The sequence below is a fragment of the Heteronotia binoei genome, chromosome 7 (assembly GCF_032191835.1).
Source record: "Heteronotia binoei isolate CCM8104 ecotype False Entrance Well chromosome 7, APGP_CSIRO_Hbin_v1, whole genome shotgun sequence".
NCBI lineage: Eukaryota > Metazoa > Chordata > Lepidosauria > Squamata > Gekkonidae > Heteronotia > Heteronotia binoei.
The window spans coordinates 103,625,247-103,644,184 of NC_083229.1; the positions used below are offsets into that span (position 1 = coordinate 103,625,247).

An 18,938-nucleotide genomic window follows, 5' to 3' on the forward strand; every position below is an offset into this window, starting at 1 on the left:
AATGGAAAGTGGGAGGCTGAAGCTTCTCTGGAAATCACCTAGAAGCCACTTTCCTACAAAATGCCATAAGTGTGAAGGCTGTGTATAGTTAGTCAGTTGTAGAGCATCTTGATAAAATTCAGCACATGCTCATAGTATTCTTGATTATGTTTGCTATATTCCACAGATAACCCTTGAGGATATCTACCTTATATTGTATGCTCAAGGCTATCTAGTGAAGTTTATAGTTACATAGAAGTTTGCAGCTGGTTCATTTATATCCAAATCCAACATATGTTCTTGATGATGCTTTTTCTTTAATTTTAGGGATAGTTTATATTCCATGTCATATTGTTAGTTTTCCTTACGTTTTAAAGCATTGCTTCATATTCCAAAACATCCAAAGGATATTCCTTAATTCAGTCACCAGTAGTAAAATGTACCTTTAAAATTTTGACCTGTCATTCTGGGTGGGAAACACATCTGAAATAGCATGTAGTAAATATGCAATGTTGTTTTTTGTAGTGTTTGACAGATGTTTGTGTGTCTCTTATTTACGTGTGAATTTATTTACTGGATGTGTATCCTGTTATTTATTTATTTTTATTTTAGTAAATTTATATTCCGCCCTTTCTCATGACGGGCTCAGGGTGGATTACAAACATCCAAAATGTCCAACACTACAATCCTAAAACACTTTTCTGAGAGGACGTCCCATGAAATAGCCCTGAATAAGATTGAGTAACCCTGCATAGGATTGCTATCCACTGCAAATAACATTTCCATGCACTGTAACCAGGGCTTATTTTGTAGCATAAGCCCAGCAGGAACTCATTTGCATATTAGGCCACACCCCCGGACACCTAGCTAGCTGGAACTACATTCCTGTGCGTTCCTGCTAAAAAAACCCCCCTGACTGTAAGACTGAATATGTTTTAGACTCCACAGATGATCAGGATTGCCATAGGATACAAAATAGTGAGATGGCATTAGTAAATCAGAACAACATGCATTAGTTCTTCCTGTCTCTGTACTACTGCTTAAGATCCCACCAGGTCTGCAGCAGCTAAAATATCGATGCAGTAGACCACTGTCTGAAAGCCATGCATCTCAGTTTTGCTTACTTTGAACCAACTCCAAACTTTTTATTGCTTTGTTTTGCTGGCTTAATTTTGTTCTTATGGTGGACAGATGGCTTCTCAGGTGGCTCTGGACTCTGAGCAGGTGCTTCACCTGTCAAACCAGCTGTGTTTTAGGATGCATGATATGCCACTGAAGTTCATGGCAAAACATCTATTGATATCAGTGGCTCAGGCTCTCATTTTTGAAGAGGGCATATTAGGAGGAATTGCAGATTCAATAACATGGTGCTGTATTCATTCCCATTGAAATCAAGGTTATGTTTTTATTCATGAGTCAAGCCTTACACAGACTGTCTTGCAAACTCCTAATGTCTGTGAAAAACATGGTTAAAGTGAGTAATTCCACTGCATTATTTGCATTATTTAAAAGCTTCAACAATAGATTAGATAAGAGCTCTTTTGTAAAAAGAAAAAAGGGCCATTACTGTTATATAAGGTTGCACTGATTCATTTCTACCAGTTTCCTCCTTCCTCTGCAGATCCCCATTAGGCTATTACCGAGGGCACACTCTCTTTCTCTGGCTGAGTGTGATGGATAAGTGCACAAGGATCAGGACTTGCAAGAACCCTTAAGAAAAGTGCTAGTACTCAGTACTGGTGACTACCATCAGATTACCTGAGTCAGACTGAGGTGACGAGAGGAGGTCCTACAACTGATAGACGAATTAAAAACTAATAAGTCACCAGATCCGGATGGCATACATCCAAGAGTTCTGAAAGAACTCAAAGTTGAACTTGTGGATCTTCTGACAAAAATATGTAATCTTTCATTGAAATCTGCCTCCGTTCCTGAGGACTGGAAGGTAGCAAATGTCACCCCCATCTTTAAAAAGGGTTCCAGAGGAGATCCGGGAAACTACAGGCCAGTCAGTCTGACTTCAATACCGGGAAAGTTGGTAAAAACCATTATCAAGGACAGAATGAGTAGGCACATTGATGAACACGAGTTATTGAGGAAGACTCAGCATGGGTTCTGTAAGGGAAGATCTTGCCTCACTAACCTGTTACAGTTCTTTGAGGGGGTGAACAAACATATGGACAAAGGAGACCCGATAGATATTGTTTACCTTGACTTCCAGAAAGCTTTTGATAAAGTTCCTCATCAAAGGCTCCTTAGTAAGCTCGAGAGTAATGGAGTAAAAGGACAGGTCCTCTTGTGGATCAAAAACTGGCTAATTAATAGGAAGCAGAGAGTGAGTATAAATGGGCAGTCTTCGCAGTGGAGGACGGTAAGCAGTGGAGTGCCGCAGGGCTCAGTACTGGGTCCCATGCTCTTTTAACTTGTTCATAAATGATTTGGAGTTGAGAGTAAGCAGTGAAGTGGCCAAGTTTGCAGATGACACTAAATTGTTCAGGGTGGTGAGAACCAGAGAGGATTGTGAGGAACTCCAAAGGGATCTGTTGAGGCTGGGTGAGTGGGCGTCAACGTGGCAGATGAGGTTCAATGTGGCCAAGTGCAAAGTAATGCACATTGGGGCCAAGAATACCAGCTACAAATACAAGTTGATGGGGTGTGAACTGGCAGAGACTGACCAAGAAAGATCTTGGGGTCATGATATATAACTCACTGAAAATGTAAAGACAGTGTGCGATTGCAATAAAAAAGGCCAATGCCATGCTGGGAATTATTAGGAAGGGAAATGAAAACAAATCAGCCAGTATCATAATGCCCCTGTATAAATCGATGGTGTGGTCTCATTTGGAATACTGTGTGCAATTCTGGTCACTGCACCTCAAAAAGAATATTATAGCATTGGAAAAAGTGCAGAAAAGGGCAACTAGAATGATTAAAGGGTTGGAACACTTTCCCTATGAAGAAAGGTTAAAACGCTTGGGGTTCTTTAGCTTGGAGAAACGTTGACTGCGGGGTGACATGATAGAGGTTTACAAGATTATGCATGGGCTGGAGAAGGTAGAGAAAGGTAGAGTTCCCTTTCTCACAATACAAGAACTTGTGGGCATTCAATGAAATTGCTGAGCAGTCGGGTTAGAACGGATAAAAGGAGGTACGAAAGGGTGATTAACATGTGGAATTCACTGCCACAGGAGGTGGCGGCTACAAGCATAGCCAGCTTCAAGAGTGGGTTAGATAAAAATATGGAGCAGAGGTCCATCAGTGGCTATTAGCCACAGTGTGTGTGTGTATGTGTATATATATATATATATATATATATATATATATATTTGGCCACTGTGACACAGAGTGTTGGACTGGATGGGCCATTGGCCTGATCCAACATGGCTTCTCTTATGTTCTTATCAGAAAAAAAGCCAAATTTGTATGATGCCAAATTTAATTGAATGAAACAAGACCCTGAATGTAAGATGACCTGTCCCCTCTCCAAATTATACACCAGCATCTTTTTTTACTGGACATAACCATAACTTGTATGCAAATGTGAGAAACCTCTCCCCCTTTTTATGGCATACCTGAAAAAAACTAGGTTTGCGTTGGGTTAAATTTTTGGTGGAAAATGAACACGATGTGTACTACGTGCTGATGTGCAGTGTTTTTTTGTGTGTGATAAGACTGCAATAATGAACCAGCTGAACAAATATGCTGAGAGAGAGAGAAGTTATCAAGCAACATACACTAACAGATTGTTTTTCTATTTTAGGCATAATATCACAGATTTCAATGGAATACAGAAATCAAATTCATTTTCTTTAGTCCTGATTTTTGGTCATAAAAGAAGATAATAAAAAAACGTGGTAAACTGTCATTTCAAATACTGAGAGAGCTTCAATATCTGTGCCAGTGACATATTTGATTAAGAAATGAATTGTAGCCTGTATTTCAAAGGTCACAGTCCTCCAACCAAAAGTCTTTGCAAAACCATGTTTTATACACCAGACCATCAACAACATGGAAGCTTTGAAAATCTGGTCTATTCTGCTGGCTGTTCTTTGCTCTTTCTGCCAAAGAGCTACATCATGCGGCTTATCAACACATCTTGAAATAGGTAAAGTACAAAGGCGAAGGCATGAGCTATCTAGAGATGGCTAAAATAAGAAATGTAAAGAGTGTACTGTAAAATTAGCATCTCTTATGAACAGATAAAAGTGTTTGCTCGCATGCTCAGTATGAACAGATAATAAAGTGTTTGCTTGCATGGTCAGTTGTTAATATTGAAAAATGTGTGTAATATTTCAGCATTTAAGGTTTTGCTCTTATATGAAAGAACAATATGCAAGTATCTTCTGAGGTGGTAGAACTATCTTTTGCAAATGATAAACAGTATGCAACTCAACTGCCTGACATCTTTTTTAAAAATCAAATATTATTGGGTGGAGGAAGAGATGGAAGAATTGCTTTTGTATTTCTTTGGCCACCGTGTTAGTTATATAATACAGGACTTTCCGTTACAATGGGTTTTGTAATTAAGCTTCAGCTATTCATTACATGGCTAGGAGGTAACAGAGGGGTATGCGTTTCATGCTGTTTGTTTCATGGTGGTGCTGGAGAAATTTGCATAAGTTAGACATAATAATTTGTTACTGAACTAAGAAAAAAAAATAAATTTTACAAAATGAATTAATGTAAATCACTCCTGGTAGGATATCAGCGATCAGGATTTAGCATACTCTTCAGAGAAATCCATAAATAAAAATACTCTATTTTAATATAAAAAATCATGGCAAAATAATATTAGATTTTTTTGTGGACAAATAAACATGGCAAAATAATATTAGTTTTTTTTTGTATGGACAAATAAAAAACAAAGATCTCTGTTGATATAGTTTGGCATTTTCCAGTATTAAGGTATATTAAACAGCAATGTTTGCATACTTCTGAGATTTGTATATTCCACAGAGAATTAAGAACAACAAATTGTTGCTGAACCTTTAAGATCTAGTATCAGAGGGTAGCTATGTTGATCTGCAGTAGAACAGTTAGATCTGAGCAGGGGTGGAATTCTAGCAGGAGCTCCTTTGCATATTAGGTCTGATGTAGCCAATCTTCCAAGAGCTTACAAAAAAGAGCCTTGTAATAATAATAATTTTTTAATTTATATCCCGCCCTCCCCGCCGAAGCAGGCTCAGGGCGGCTCCTGGAGGATTGGCTACATCAGGGGTGTGTGGCCTAATATGCAAAGGAGCTCCTGCTAGAATTCAACCCCTGGATCTGAGTCCAGTAGCACCCAAAAAGAGTTTCAGGGTGTAAGCTTTCAAGAATCAAAGCTCTCTTTGTCAGATCCAGTGGTGTACCTAACCTGTTTGGTCCCTGGAACCTATTTGGCACCTGGATTATTTTTTAACAGGCCACCTCTTTCTTTTTTGCCATCAAAACACAGCTGACATGGGTTTTCAAGGCAAGATATGTAAGGAGGTGGTTTGCCATTGCCTGCCTCCACATAAGCCTTGCTTAGCTTCTGAGATCTGACGAGATCAGGCTAGGCTGGAGGTATCCAGATCAGGATCCCTCCTCTATACAACAAAATTATTTTCAATAATAGTCATGAAATAAAATTAATAACAATTGCCAGAAAAGAAAGGTAGACAGTTAATTTTTTTTAAATTTAACTTTGTATATATAATCATGCCAGTAAAAAAAATTCAAATTCCAATGCACTATTCCATCCCATGCCCAGTGCATGGGAGTAGGCCATGTAGGTGGCTACCTAGGGTGCCACATGGCTTACAGGCGCTGCAAGGCATCTCCTCCCCACACGCCAGCCGGCGCAATTCTGTCTCTTTCCTCTGTCCAAGACTCAGGCGGAGGAAAGAGGCAGCTCAGCCTCGTTCCCAGATCGCCTCCTCTGCGGGAGAGGCAGCCCCAGAGTGAGAACGAGGCCCCATGCCAGCTCTTTCCCCTGCCCGAGACTGAACTATGGAGTTTTGAAGACCACTCTAGCCAACCCTTTTTTTTTTGATGTAAATTATGTATCCTCATCCAACTGAACTTGAGTTTAGTGAGAGAGTAACTTAATACATTGTGATGTTACTTTTCTAGCTCACAGAGCTCTGGAATTTTTCAGCACACAAAAAGGAAATGTTGACTACAAGAAGGTAGGAGACTAATCTGGTAGCATTCTGATACACAGGTTATTTCCTTTCCTGTTATCTTCTGCTTTGTTTAGACTTTGAGCTGTTTGAATTAATGATTTAATCTGTGGCTGTGAACACACACACTAAATAATGCACTTTCAATTCACTTTCAGTGCACTTTCCAACTGGATTTTACTGTGCGAACTGGCAAAATCCAGTTGGAAAGTGCACTGAAAGTGGATTGACTCTGACCCTGACCTGTGCCCAGGGCTGACCCTCCCACTAGGCAAACTAGGCGGTTGCCTAGGGCGCCGAGAGGCGGAGGGCGGCAAATTGGAGCCGAAGGGGGGGGAGCTGGGGGGAGTTCATTGGGGGGGGGCGCCAGGCAACAAGTCTGTCTAGGGCGCCCCAGGGCATCGGGCTGGCCCTGCCTATGCCTTTGTATCCTTGTTCTTGGATTTCCATTTGGACTTGAAGCTGTGAGTGTTGCCTAAGCTGTGTCTGAACATTGAAACTGTATTTTAGTGCTTGTTCCTGGAATTGCTTTACAAACTCTGATGCCTAGAAACTGCCTCTGTGTGCCCACAATCAGGAGAAAATTGTTCAAGGTTCTAGTAGGCTGTTGATTCCATGCTTACTAAAATATACCACATAATTAATACAGAATCCACTGGCATTGTACATAGGTGGTTTTAAATATGAATTATATGGGTTAGACAAATTCTTGCAGATTAGGACTATCTGCATGTGGGGCTTTATACCTGAAATTGGACCTCCATATTCAGAGAGATTATACCTTAGTTCATAAGGTGTTAGGGAGAAACCACTTGTCCTGTTGAAAGCTTACCAGGTACAGTATACTTCATTGTATTCTTGAGTGGGTTTGGCTTTGGATTCATGTGAATTTTAAGTACTATCCTTGTATATATGTGAAATATTGGTATTAACCCAATTGTTTCCTTTTTTTGCTCTGATTTTTCATCCTTTTCTGTAGTTGCTGCTAACCCACCAGAATGCTTATCAGGCTGGGAGTGCTTATCCTGATGCCTTTTACTCTGGTATCTGCAAACATGGTAAGAACTGGGAGAAATGTTATTCTTATAAAAATGTTTGAAAACACACTGCTGACAAACAGCTTGATTCTTAAAGCATTCATGCTGGAGTAGGGGTGGCCAAACTTGCTTAATGTAAGAGTCACACAGAATAAACATCAGATGTTTGAGAGGCAAGACATGAACATATATTCCAGACACGTCTTTTTAAAAACTCTTAATACTTTCTTTGCACAGAAAAGTAAAATACATATACATGCACTACACAACACAACCATGCCAGAAGGAGACTTTTTAAAAACAACAACAACAAAAGCTGGGAATAATCATCCCCATAAGACCAGCATAGGGAAAGGGTAGGGAATTATTTTTTGGCACCAGTAGGAGAAGGAAACATACATGTACCATATAAATCACTGACCACCATTTGCATCATTATGCATCGCTCTTTCCCTTGACAGCTCCTACAAGAGCTATGAAGCTAATGGGAAACCCTGGGTCCCTATCTTGAATTTGGTTCCTCTTTCCAGTGGCTCCCTCAGCTCTTGCACTGTCTTTCCCTGCTCTAACTCTCCATGTGACCTCTGTGGTAGAGGAGAAGAGCTTTCAAGCTTGCATATTTCCCCCTCCTTCCCTGCTTCACATATGGCAGAAATAGTTGCTTACCTATGGGTCATTGTTCAGAGGGTGGCGGAAGTCCCAGTACTAAGCATGCTTACTGGAGAGTAAGCTTGCACTAAGTTTCTCTTCGACCTCTGAGAGCCGCACAATATGCGTGAAAGAGCCAAATGTGGCTCCTGACCTGCAGTTTGGCCAGCTTTGGTGGACCATAATTGTGTCCTTAGAGGGTCTGGATAGTGTCTACTGTTGCTGAAGGAGTGACTGTCCAGAAAAACTGTATTCGGAAAAGTCGGCAAGGAAGATGACAACTATGCTGAAGACTGGAACCAGTTTGTGTCCATCAAAGAAACCTGGTAGCTTCGTTTGCAAACTGCTTTTGTTGAGGTACTTAAAAGGTACTGCTTTTGTTGAGGTACTTTGTCAGCTGAATTATTAATCTGATCCCAGTTAGGGAATTAGTGGAGTTTAATCCATTTTAGCTCCACATTTGAATGAGAATAAAGCAGTTTCAACCCAAGTAATTTAATATATTGGGGTTATAAATATCTCAGTACTTCAAAAATATTATGGACTCATTCACACTTTTGAAAAAACAACCCTAGATAAATGTTTTGCACCAGTAAAACTGCAATGTTTGCATGAACTAATCTGACCTGGTTTAGTTTGATCTGCTAACACATAATCTCATAACTTCTAGATTGAACATTGTTGTGAAAAGATGTAGGAATCTTCAGCAACCCAAAATGTAGCCATTCGGCTGTTTTCTAGGGTGTCACTTTGTTTACATTAAGCCAGTATTTCATACTGTTGTTAGCCACCTGATGTGCCCATCATGGCTCAGGAGCACCCACCTGAGAGGTGGAGCAAGCCAGTTTCTGGCTCCCGTGGTAAGCTGCCAGGTCGATAGTTACCCAGATCCTCCTTTCCCCCCTTCTTGTAGATGTGGACAACATTTGCCCACCTCCAATCTTTCGGCACTTCTGTTCTCCAAGAATTCTCAAAAATACTGGCCAGAGGCTCAGAAATTATATCTGCAAGCTCTTTTAGTACCCTTGGATGCAGTTCATCTGGCCCTGAGGACTTTGTTTCATTAAAAAAATAGGTGTTTATGTACTATTCTGATCTTAGGTTGCAACTACCTTCTGTTATTATATGTTCTGTTTTTGCCATGTTGAGCTCTGTTTCTGATAGAGGTTTACAAGATTATGCATGGGATGGAGAAAGTAGAGAAAGAAGTACTTTTCTCCCTTTCTCACAATACAAGAACTCATGGGCATTCAATGAAATTGCTGAGCAGTCAGGTTAAAACAGATAAAAGGAAGTACTTCTTCACCCAAAGGGTGATTAATATGTGGAATTCACTGCCACAGGAGGTGGTGGCGGTTACAAGCATAGCCAGCTTTAAGAGGGGATTGAATAAAAATATGGAGCAGAGGTCCATCAGTGGCTATTAACCACAGTATATATATGTATGTGTGTGTGTGTGTGTGTGTGTATACACACACACACACACACATATATTGGCCACTGTGTGACACAGAGTGTTGGACTGGATGGGCCATTGGCCTGATCCAACATGACTTCTCTTATGTTCTTATGTTTCCCTCAGAAGACTTAGGAAAAGTAGGAATTGAGCAGTTCTGCCCTCTCTTCAACACCTGTTACAATTTTCTCTACAAGTAATGGTTGTACAAGCTCTTTCAGAGTACAAGCTCTTTCTCTACAAGTAATGGTTATTTGTTTATATTCATCCTTTCATTTCCTAAAGGAGTCTTTTTTATTTCTCAAGTCTTTAGAGACAGGGCCAGCCCTAGACTGCCTGGCACCCTAGGCAAGGTTAACTTCTGCCACCCCCCACCCCCACGCACTGATAACGTCACCGAGTCATATGGGGGCACCCAATTTGTCACCCCCCGAAGGGTGGCACCCTAGGCAATTGCCTGGTTTGCCTAGTGGCAGGGCCAGCCCTGTTTAGAGTGCTGTTTATGGATCCACTTTTTTGTTTTTATCAATTTTATTTGAGTCTAGTGGCACCTTTAAGATCAACAAATTCTGCGTATAAGCTTTTGTGTGCGTGTATAATGGTGTGTATGTGTATAGTAATAAATCTGTGTTATGTAAAAGTGGGACTTTTGAAGCCAGAGCTCAGTTTTCATGAGACTGTCCTGCAGTGCTTAGTGAAAGGATTGCCAGATGGGTCAGTTGTCTTTCAATAATGTAGCTTGTTTTCAAGTTAGGTATTTCAGACCTTACAAGGTAAATTTGCAAAAGCTCATTAGCACTTAGCATAGACTTTTGTCTGAAAATACTCCACTTAGCCAGTACATCAAATTGGAAATAGAGATACTTTTGAAAACTCTGTTCAGAAAATAAAAATGAAAGATAGTAATTTGTGGTGTTCCCTCTAAGCTGAGTTAATGTGAGCTAGTTCACAGTTTTTTAGCCTCCAGCTCACACATTTTTGTCTTAGCTCAGGAAGAATTTCCCCAAAGCAAACTAATTTATTCAGTAGCCAAATTACTTGCTCACAACTTTAATAACAGTAGCTAAAAAAAGTAGAATTTTTGTTCAGAAGACTCAACTGCTTAGAGGGAGCATTGAATTTGTTCTAATGTACTTTAACGAAAAAGAGAATAAAATTTTAAAGCTCTGCTTTATTCACGATTAACTTTACAATACACTCCAGTCATGACTAATGTGTAGTCTACTACCGTGAAGATGACAGTTTTATTACTGCGCTTAAGAAAAGAGTCTATGTCAGAAAATATTACTAATATTTATGCTTAGTTTTTCCCATGGTTGTGCTTGATGATGTTTCCAGTTCATCTGCCTCTCTTTTCTAAAACCACAACTTAGAATATCTTGGACTCAGTATATTGCTAATGCTCAAGTCTATGTACCAGTTACCTATTTTTCATTCAGGATTATGCAGTATGCATTTCACTTTGCATTGTTTTCTTGGTACAGCCAAATCCAAGACCTGATAGGTACTACATAAATCAAGAGCCCTGGTTTTAGAGCTCCTTTTCAGAATTTTGTCTCAAAATTGTTGATTTGACTTATGTGGTCACTCAGATGCTAACATTCTACCTCGCTGCTCAGTTTTCCATCTTGAGCACAGAACCTTATCAGTATCCATCTTAAATGCATATAAGTAGAATCAACAAACTCCCATTTGGAATTTCATCAACATTTGTAATAGTTATTCAATCTTTGAATTTTTTTTAAAAAGCTTAAGTTTGTATATTTGGATACCTTAAACAGCAGTGCAGGAGAAGATTGATCAGTGTGTTCCTGGGGTTTTTTGTAGAAAAAGCCCAGCAGGAACTCATTTGGATATTAGATTAAACCCCCTAATGCCAAACCAGCTGGAACTGAATACCTGTGTGTTCCTGCTCGAAAAAAAGTCTTGAGTGTGTTTGTCTATTCTTCCCAATGTCTTCTGTTGAGTACAACTTTGCACAAGTAGCCCATGTAAGAAACTACATTTTTTGTTTACTTGTATATAATTGTGTAACCTCAAGTGCTTACTGTTTCAAGAAGAAAAAATAGTGCAATTCTTATAATATAATAAGTGTTATTATATTTACATTGTAAAGCATACAATAATGAATTCCCTTGAGTTTCTTGCCACAAAAACCTTACAAATTGTTACATACTTCAAGTGTTCCATTAACAAAAACTGCAACATGTGGAGGAAACAAAATTTTTTACTGTGAACTTCTGTTTTTCTCTGACACATCAGGGCTATTTCATCAAGTATCTGAAGACACACATTGGGCACCCTTTCTCAATACCAGTATCCACTACATCAGAAGGAACTATCCACAGCCCTGGGAAGAGGTAATACCAGTACAATTATTTATTTATTTTAAACAATGTCATTCTCATTGCCTTATTCATATGGAAAGCAATAGAGAAACTCATTAAATGAATTTGATGTTTTGAATTACCCGGTAGAACGAAGTACTTACATTGGTGGATTAAGTTTCTACTCTTGTTCTGTTAAGTCAGAGAAGTGCTATTTATATGTGCTTAGTGTGAACCGCATATTCATTAGTAATGTAAAACGTAATTAGTTTATATTTAGTTTTAAAAAGGCAACCATGAAACACCTCTAAAGGGTCCTTGAATGAATGTAAACTTGCAGCTTTTGGTAAGATTCAAAAAGCTGATGTCTCCATTTTAATCAGGCAGTTACTTAATCAGACTGACATTTTATTCATGAATAGTTGCAACATATTCTTCATGATAACTAATGGATATAACAGTAGCTGAGGCACACTATAATCCAACAAAAATACTTAGTATGTGGTTCCAGAATAGCACATAAAAACTGTTTACAACATTATAAAGATTTATTTTACAGTGCTGACATCAAACATTAAATACTAAGTGAGAATCAGTTGGAAATATTTACATATCACAAAGTATCAGAATAATTATAATAAATTGGCAATTTAAAAATCTAACTTGGTAGTAATTTACTGAGAAACGTAGTAACTCTTCATAGTAATCAGTAAAGAGCTGTTACTCAAGAAAGATGTGGATGGGATGGAGTGTCGGCTCTAGTCCCATTTTGTAGTTTTCTTCTTCAAGGCCAGCTTCTCACATTTCAGTTGTGGCATATCAAAAGCTTAATAAAATTAAAACAAAGTGTACTGCCAAACAGTTGTAACTAGCCAAATGTATTATTCCTCCCAAGTCCCATGTAATAACAATAATAAAGTGATACCAACCTTTCACAGTTCAATTGCAGTCAAACTCTGCTCATGACCTGTGTTCAATCCTGGCAGAAGCTGGGTTCAGGTAGTCGGCTCAAGGTTGACTCAGCCTTCCATCATTCCGAGGTTGGTAAAATGAGTACCCAGCTTGCTGGGGGGAAAGTGCAGATGACTGGGGAAGGCAATAGCAAACAACCCTGTAAAAAGCAATAGCAAACAAACCTGAAAATGTTGTGATGCAACGTCACCGCAGAGTAGGAAACAACTGGTTCTTGCACAGGGGACTACCTTTAACTTTTTAAACGGCAGTCATAAAATGCTCATGTGTGGATCAATTATAAATATCTTGTAAAAATAGCAATTAAATAATATTACTTCATTACATTAAACATTCACAAGCATCAGCTGCAGACCTACTTTAAAGATACAGTGGGTCATACATAATACTGTATTACTATCCTAGCGTCGCCATGAAGCATACACTGTAAAATAAATCTTTATAATGAAGTAAATAATTTTTACATGCTGCTGTAGAGCCATGTACTTAGAACTTTTTGTTGGATATTTTTCATGATGTCATATCTCTCTTCTTTAAATCCCTCCTGAAAACCTACTTTATCTGTGAAGGCTTTTGCACAGTCCTTTTAGTTTACTGTAGCTGACAGTGCAATCTGAAGCAGTTATGCCCTTCTGAGTCTGTTGAAGTCACTGGGATGAGAATCCATTTAGGATAACACTATAAATTTAGGCCAAGTACACATAACAACCTGAATGCATTTTCTCCTCCTTTACTCTTGACTCTTCTTCATCCCTATCAAAATATGTTTTTTAAATCCTTGAAGCTAAGAGCGCTCTTTTAGTTTTTGTTCACTAAAGTATCAAGCATATTGATGTGGCTAGATAATAACTAATAACTAACACCAATGAGCTTCCATGTTTGTGTAAGTAAAAACACAGATGGGATTTCATCAGTAAAATTCTTTCAGGTAAAATGTATCACCCTGTTGTTTTTTTTAAATAAGTGCTAGAATTTGGTTTAAATACAAGTTTGTATTTTTAATACTGTCATTTAGGCTGCAGAGAAACTGGTGGCTTTCCTTTTTGGAATCACTTCTCACATGGTGGCAGATGTGAGCTGGCATAGTTTGGGGATTGAGCAAGGTTTTCTACACGCAATGGCAGCAGTAAGTTTGCACCTTTATATTAACAATAATGAAAGCCAGGGGTTTTTTCAGTGTGACCAAAGCACATTTCAACCGCATTTCCGTCTGTTCTATTATTCTCTTTGAGCAGTGGCCCCACATCTTGTATGCTTATTGTGGGATGGGTGAAATGTGTTGTAGCTCATCCCTTAAAAACATAAGTAACTGTATATGCACGGCCTTCAAAAATTCTGGATGCTGAGGACTACAGGCCTAGTCTTCAAAGGGGAAAGTGCAGATCAGAAAAAGGAAGGAGGATTCAGAAACCCCTGAGAATCTTGCTTGTCAATTTCACCTCAATTTTAGATATTTTAGCTTAGAGCAAGGTGAAACTGATTGCTGAGTTGCCTCAGTCTATTGCTTGTTCTGGCAGTTTAGAGAAGCACTGTAACTGTCTGTGACCATGTTGGACCTAAGAATTTGCTGTGTAGCTTTCCCCCCCTCTCCTCTGCCTCTCATAACGCTGTGATTGGTTTCCCTGTAGTTCATCCAAGGTGAAAGCAACAGAAGTAACACTTTCTTGAATAATTAGTCTCATGACTCATCCTTTCACTGGGAATGAGTTGCCTGCAGAGATGTGGCAGTGTTTCTCTTTAATGAGTATTTTGAAAGAAATGCAAGGCCCATTTATTTTCACTGGTGGTTGAATTGGGAGAAATAAAACTGCTGGTCTTGTTTGTCAGGGCTGAATTTTTAGCTATGCAAATGACACACTCAAAGTTTCTCTGCACATTACTACCTAAAGGGCACTACTTAATGCCCTTTGGGTGCTCCTTGATTGGCTGTTTTGGTAGAAGCTGAATGAAAGTTTGGCAGTTTTGAAGTTAGCCAGAGAATAAAGAACTCCAAAAATCAATAATTTATACTATGAGCAACTAAAATCACCCAGCATAGTGTGTAAGCTTTTAAGTTCTCCAAATATCTTAATCAGGATAGATATTAAAAAACAAAGGGGATATTTTGGGTCTTTTTAATCTTCTGTTGTTTTTTAGCATCTAGCCTGATGCAAGCTTGCATACTATATTGTGTTACCATAATTGGTGTTAATAAAAGATATTGTTCAGGTTTTATTTTGGGATTGTGCTATTGGCCAGCACAGCCACCTACTGCTTTCAGAGAAAGAAGTCTCACTGCTAATTGGAGAATAACTTGCTTAAGAGAGGAAGAAAGTTGCCCCAAATACCCATACTAATGAAAAAAGAATAGAATAACTAATGAATTCCTTCTCTTACTGTATAAAATGCATTGTAAATTGTTTTCATTTTCCTCAGATTGATTTTCATGGATCCTATTCAGAAGCTCATAGTGCCGGTGATTTTGGTAATTCATGTATTTATGGATCTAACTTATGATGCAGTAGCTTGTATACACAGGTGCTAAGTATGTACACAATCGCACAGCATTGTTAGCCATGAGAGGACTTGAGTCCAGAGCGCTTGTGTTGCCTCTGGAGGTTATGCCAGGCCAGTGGCACCTGTTCATTTAAAAGCAGAAGTGCTTATGGGAGTGCTGCATATGATTGGTGCTCCTCCTCCATTAGTGTCAGGCTCCTGTGTATTTCTTTATTTCCATCATTTTTACTGTGCCTTAAGAACACAAGAAGACAAGCAAGTTTCTCTATAAAGTGCAACTGTAGACATTCACAATTCACAGCAATATACATGCAAACTTGTAAATACAGTTAAAATACTGTTGTGAATTGTGAACACCGTCTACAGTTGTGCTTTATAGATACATTTATTCTTGGTTAGTAATGAATATTCAGAGTCATGGATACAAGACCTGCATTGAAGAACTAAGTTTTAAAAACTGTAAAATATATGCTAATATTTCAAGTACAGCAGCTGAATAAAGGTTAGGATTTGATATCTTGTATTAAATTATTGCATGTTTTGAACTTCTCTAGCCATGTATTGAACCTGTTCAGTACAGAAGCAGGGGAAAGCCGTGAACTATTACACATGCAGCACAGCTCAAACTGCACTGATGAATGGGTGAGAGCCAGGTGTATGAGAGAAAATCCTGGTGAAACAGCTTTCCAAATAGACATCAAAGTCCAAAATCTAGTTGTAACCATGAAAATAGTCATGTTCTGGTCTTCCAAGTATACTCTAATAATACACAATAGTCTTTATATTCTGAACAAACTTTTGTTGGTTTTATACAGGGGTGGGGAACCTTTTTTCTGCCAAGGGCCATGTGGATATTTATAACATCATTTGCGGGCCATAAACAATTATCAACTTAAAAAACAGTGCTTCGCTGAGGGAAAATGATTCAGACCAGCAAAATTAATGCAAATAATTGTTTTTCTATTTCAAGTTGTGTGGGGAGAGCCTAATCTGGCACACATACACAACCTGCCACCCTAGGCCAATGTATAGGTCCAGGGCTTTTTTTTTTTTAGAAAAAGCCCAGCAGGAGCCCAGAAGTATATTAGACCACATCCCCTAATACTAGCATATTATGTCACACACTCATTAGCATATTAGGCCACACCATTTAGGATAATCAAGTGCAAACTGAACTGTGACAGTAACTTTTCCAGGCCCTGCAGCAATTCTGGCTGGCCAGCCAGGCCCCAGGGAGACTGCCGCACAGTACAACTGGGCCCTGTGATCCCTGCCTGGCCCTGGGGAGGCTGCTGCACAGTGCCGCTGGGCCCCACGATCCTTGCTGGCCAGCCAGGCCCCAGGGAGGCTGCCACATGGCTTGGTTCGGTCCAGCAATCCCTGAGGGCCACACCAAGTGACCTCGAGGGCCATATACGGCCCTTGGGACGGAGTTTCCCCACCCCTGGTCTTAAAGGTGCGACTTGACTCCTACTTTGTTCTACTGCTTCAGACCAACACGGCTGTCCACTTGGATCTATCTGAATAGTCTTTATATGCTTTTTGTTACAATGATTGGATATATCATGATCTTTTTCTTTATTAGGAGGAGATGTGCTGAGCCAATATGAGCTTGATTTTAACTATGTGGATCCAAGCTGGTAAGAGTGACAAAAAAAGCTGTTAAATTTTTTAATTTCTTTATAAAATAAACTGAAGCAGTGGTAATTAGAATCATTTTTTCTCTCTCAAATTGGGACATAGGCACTTGAAAAATCTGATGTGATGGATATGGGCAAACATTATAATCTGAACTTAATGTGAATTGAATCTCATCAGGGATGAGCTCTTGAACGGCTTTTTAGTAAAATCACTTGTCCATCAATGGTAATGATTATGGCTGGATGAATGAGTTTGTATGCAGCCATTTTTTGCAATTTGCAAATCATTTTTTCAAAAATTGGTATTTGGAAGTTAAAATAATGTCAAAAATGCCACTGGAGGTATCCCTTCTCCCTCTGAGGGGGAGGGCATCTTGATATGGATGATTCCCACCAATTGCTCAGGGAGACAGGACTAAACTCTTCAACTTCCTGTCTCCTGGGTGGGTATCACCCTGGCTCAGTTTGTTTCCTGCCTTGTTAGGGAGAGCTTGTTCTTTGCTCTTTTTAAACCTACCTTTCTCCTAGTGCTATTTCAGTCTTGAGAGAGAGTTTCCTAACCCCCCCAGCTTGTCTCTCTTTCTCTTCACACCTTCTTTTTACACCTCCTCTTGGCTCTGCTCAGTCTGCTGCTTCCTTTATCATCCAGATTTTTTCCTCTGCTTCTCCCTCATCCTTTCTTTTAATGACTCTGTAAAAGGCCCCAGAGACTTTAGAGGAATGTGGAAGGGATGGTTCCCTTTCTGAGAACAATACAGAGACCCTCTTCTTCTACCGTCTGTTTCTCCTGGAGACAGCTTGCCTGGCTAGACTAGCCCAGAGCCAACCAGGAAGGCCCTAAGTCAAAAAGTGAAAGCACCTAAAAACACATGATTAAAAGACAGGAAAATGACTCCTCACAGACAAATGGCTCTCTTGGCAGCCAGTTCAGCCCCTGAGTGCTATGATGGCATGCCAAGCTTTTATGTTGGAACCTCCATGACCCAGATGGTCTCCTTAACTACCAGAATGGATGTTCAAGAGGGTAATGTAGTGTTTCCCCTCTCCTTCTGAGGTAGTGGTTGGGTGGAATCCTTGCTTGACTGAGCTTATAAAATTTTTAAGGGTAGCCTTGAGGGAAGATCCGCATGGAATTCAAGAGTGCTCCTCCCCCACCCCATCTTGGGGGCCAAAATTCTCCAATTTGAGATTAGCTTCTCCTGCTCCAAGGAAAGGTCCGGGGGCAGGGAGGTGTATGCCTCATCCTGTTGGGATCCTGGATCTCAGTGGCCCACCAAGGTAGCTCACAAAGCCTCCTCCTCCACTGCCACCCCTGCCAGGGTTCAGGGCACCCCCTCAGGATTGGAAAGCATCTCATCCCAGACAGAATCTGGGAGAGTTCTCCTCAGAGGAGGAGTTGAACAGCCCAGACCATCAGACCCTCTTATGCAAAGCTATCCTGGCCTTAGACCTTGCAGAAACCTCTAACCCCAGGCAAGAACCCTGAGATAGTAAATCCAGGCCTCAGGGGAACAAGGAATTTTTTCCTAGGGCTTCCTCCTTAGAAGAGTTGGTTCTTTCCCCTGATTTCTTCAAAAGGCTGATGAAGGGACAATGGGCTAACCTTGTATTTAACAGGCAGTTTGCAACAGGCCTATAGCCATAGCGGAACAGGGTGTGGCCATGGCTCTGACTTGCCCTCCATGCCACACACACCTTCACCTTCCTGATAAATTTTAAATTTAAATTGCACTGCAATGTGCAGTGCCTGCCAAATGCAGGTTGAGGCAGAAGGTGGCCAGATAGTCTGGCACCCAGGATGGTAGCATGCCATGGATGATAGTTAATTTCCCCCTGTAACTGGGACACTGATGTTGGAAGTTCCATATCAAGAAGCCCTCCTCCTCAGAGTGAGAACAGAACCTTGGATACTCACCATGAGGGGTTCTTTCTGCTCTGAAGTTAAGAGGGCAGCTTGCCCCCCCCCCAAAGGAGTCCTGAGTCAAATCAATCCTACATGCTCAAGCAATGCGGGGGGGCGGGGGAGATGCTTTCTTGCTGTAATCCTTCCTTAATCTTGTTTATACCACTCCTCTGGTTATTAGTTGTTTTATTTCTAACAGTGGCTTACCTGGGTTTATTATCTCATGAAGTAATTAAATTGTCCCATGGTGACACCCACCCAGGAGACAGGAAGTTGAAGATTTTATTCCTGCCTCCCTGCACAATTGGTGGGAATCATCCATATCAAGGTGCCC

The 18,938-nt window shown here is 40.1% G+C and overlaps 1 protein-coding gene across 1 annotated transcript in view; it reads left to right on the forward strand.

Moving 5' to 3' along the window:
- The first annotated feature begins 3,797 nt into the window (after positions 1-3,797).
- The window catches only part of GPLD1 (glycosylphosphatidylinositol specific phospholipase D1), a 32,424-nt gene continuing 17,283 nt past the window's right edge, over positions 3,798-18,938 (forward strand). Inside the window, exons 1-7 of the mRNA XM_060244358.1 lie at positions 3,798-4,084; positions 6,076-6,131; positions 7,105-7,183; positions 11,529-11,626; positions 13,581-13,691; positions 14,981-15,029; positions 16,647-16,701. Of these exons, the coding sequence (XP_060100341.1) occupies positions 3,988-4,084; positions 6,076-6,131; positions 7,105-7,183; positions 11,529-11,626; positions 13,581-13,691; positions 14,981-15,029; positions 16,647-16,701 (545 nt within the window). The 5' untranslated portion in view covers positions 3,798-3,987. The remainder of the gene's footprint in view (positions 4,085-6,075; positions 6,132-7,104; positions 7,184-11,528; positions 11,627-13,580; positions 13,692-14,980; positions 15,030-16,646; positions 16,702-18,938) is intronic.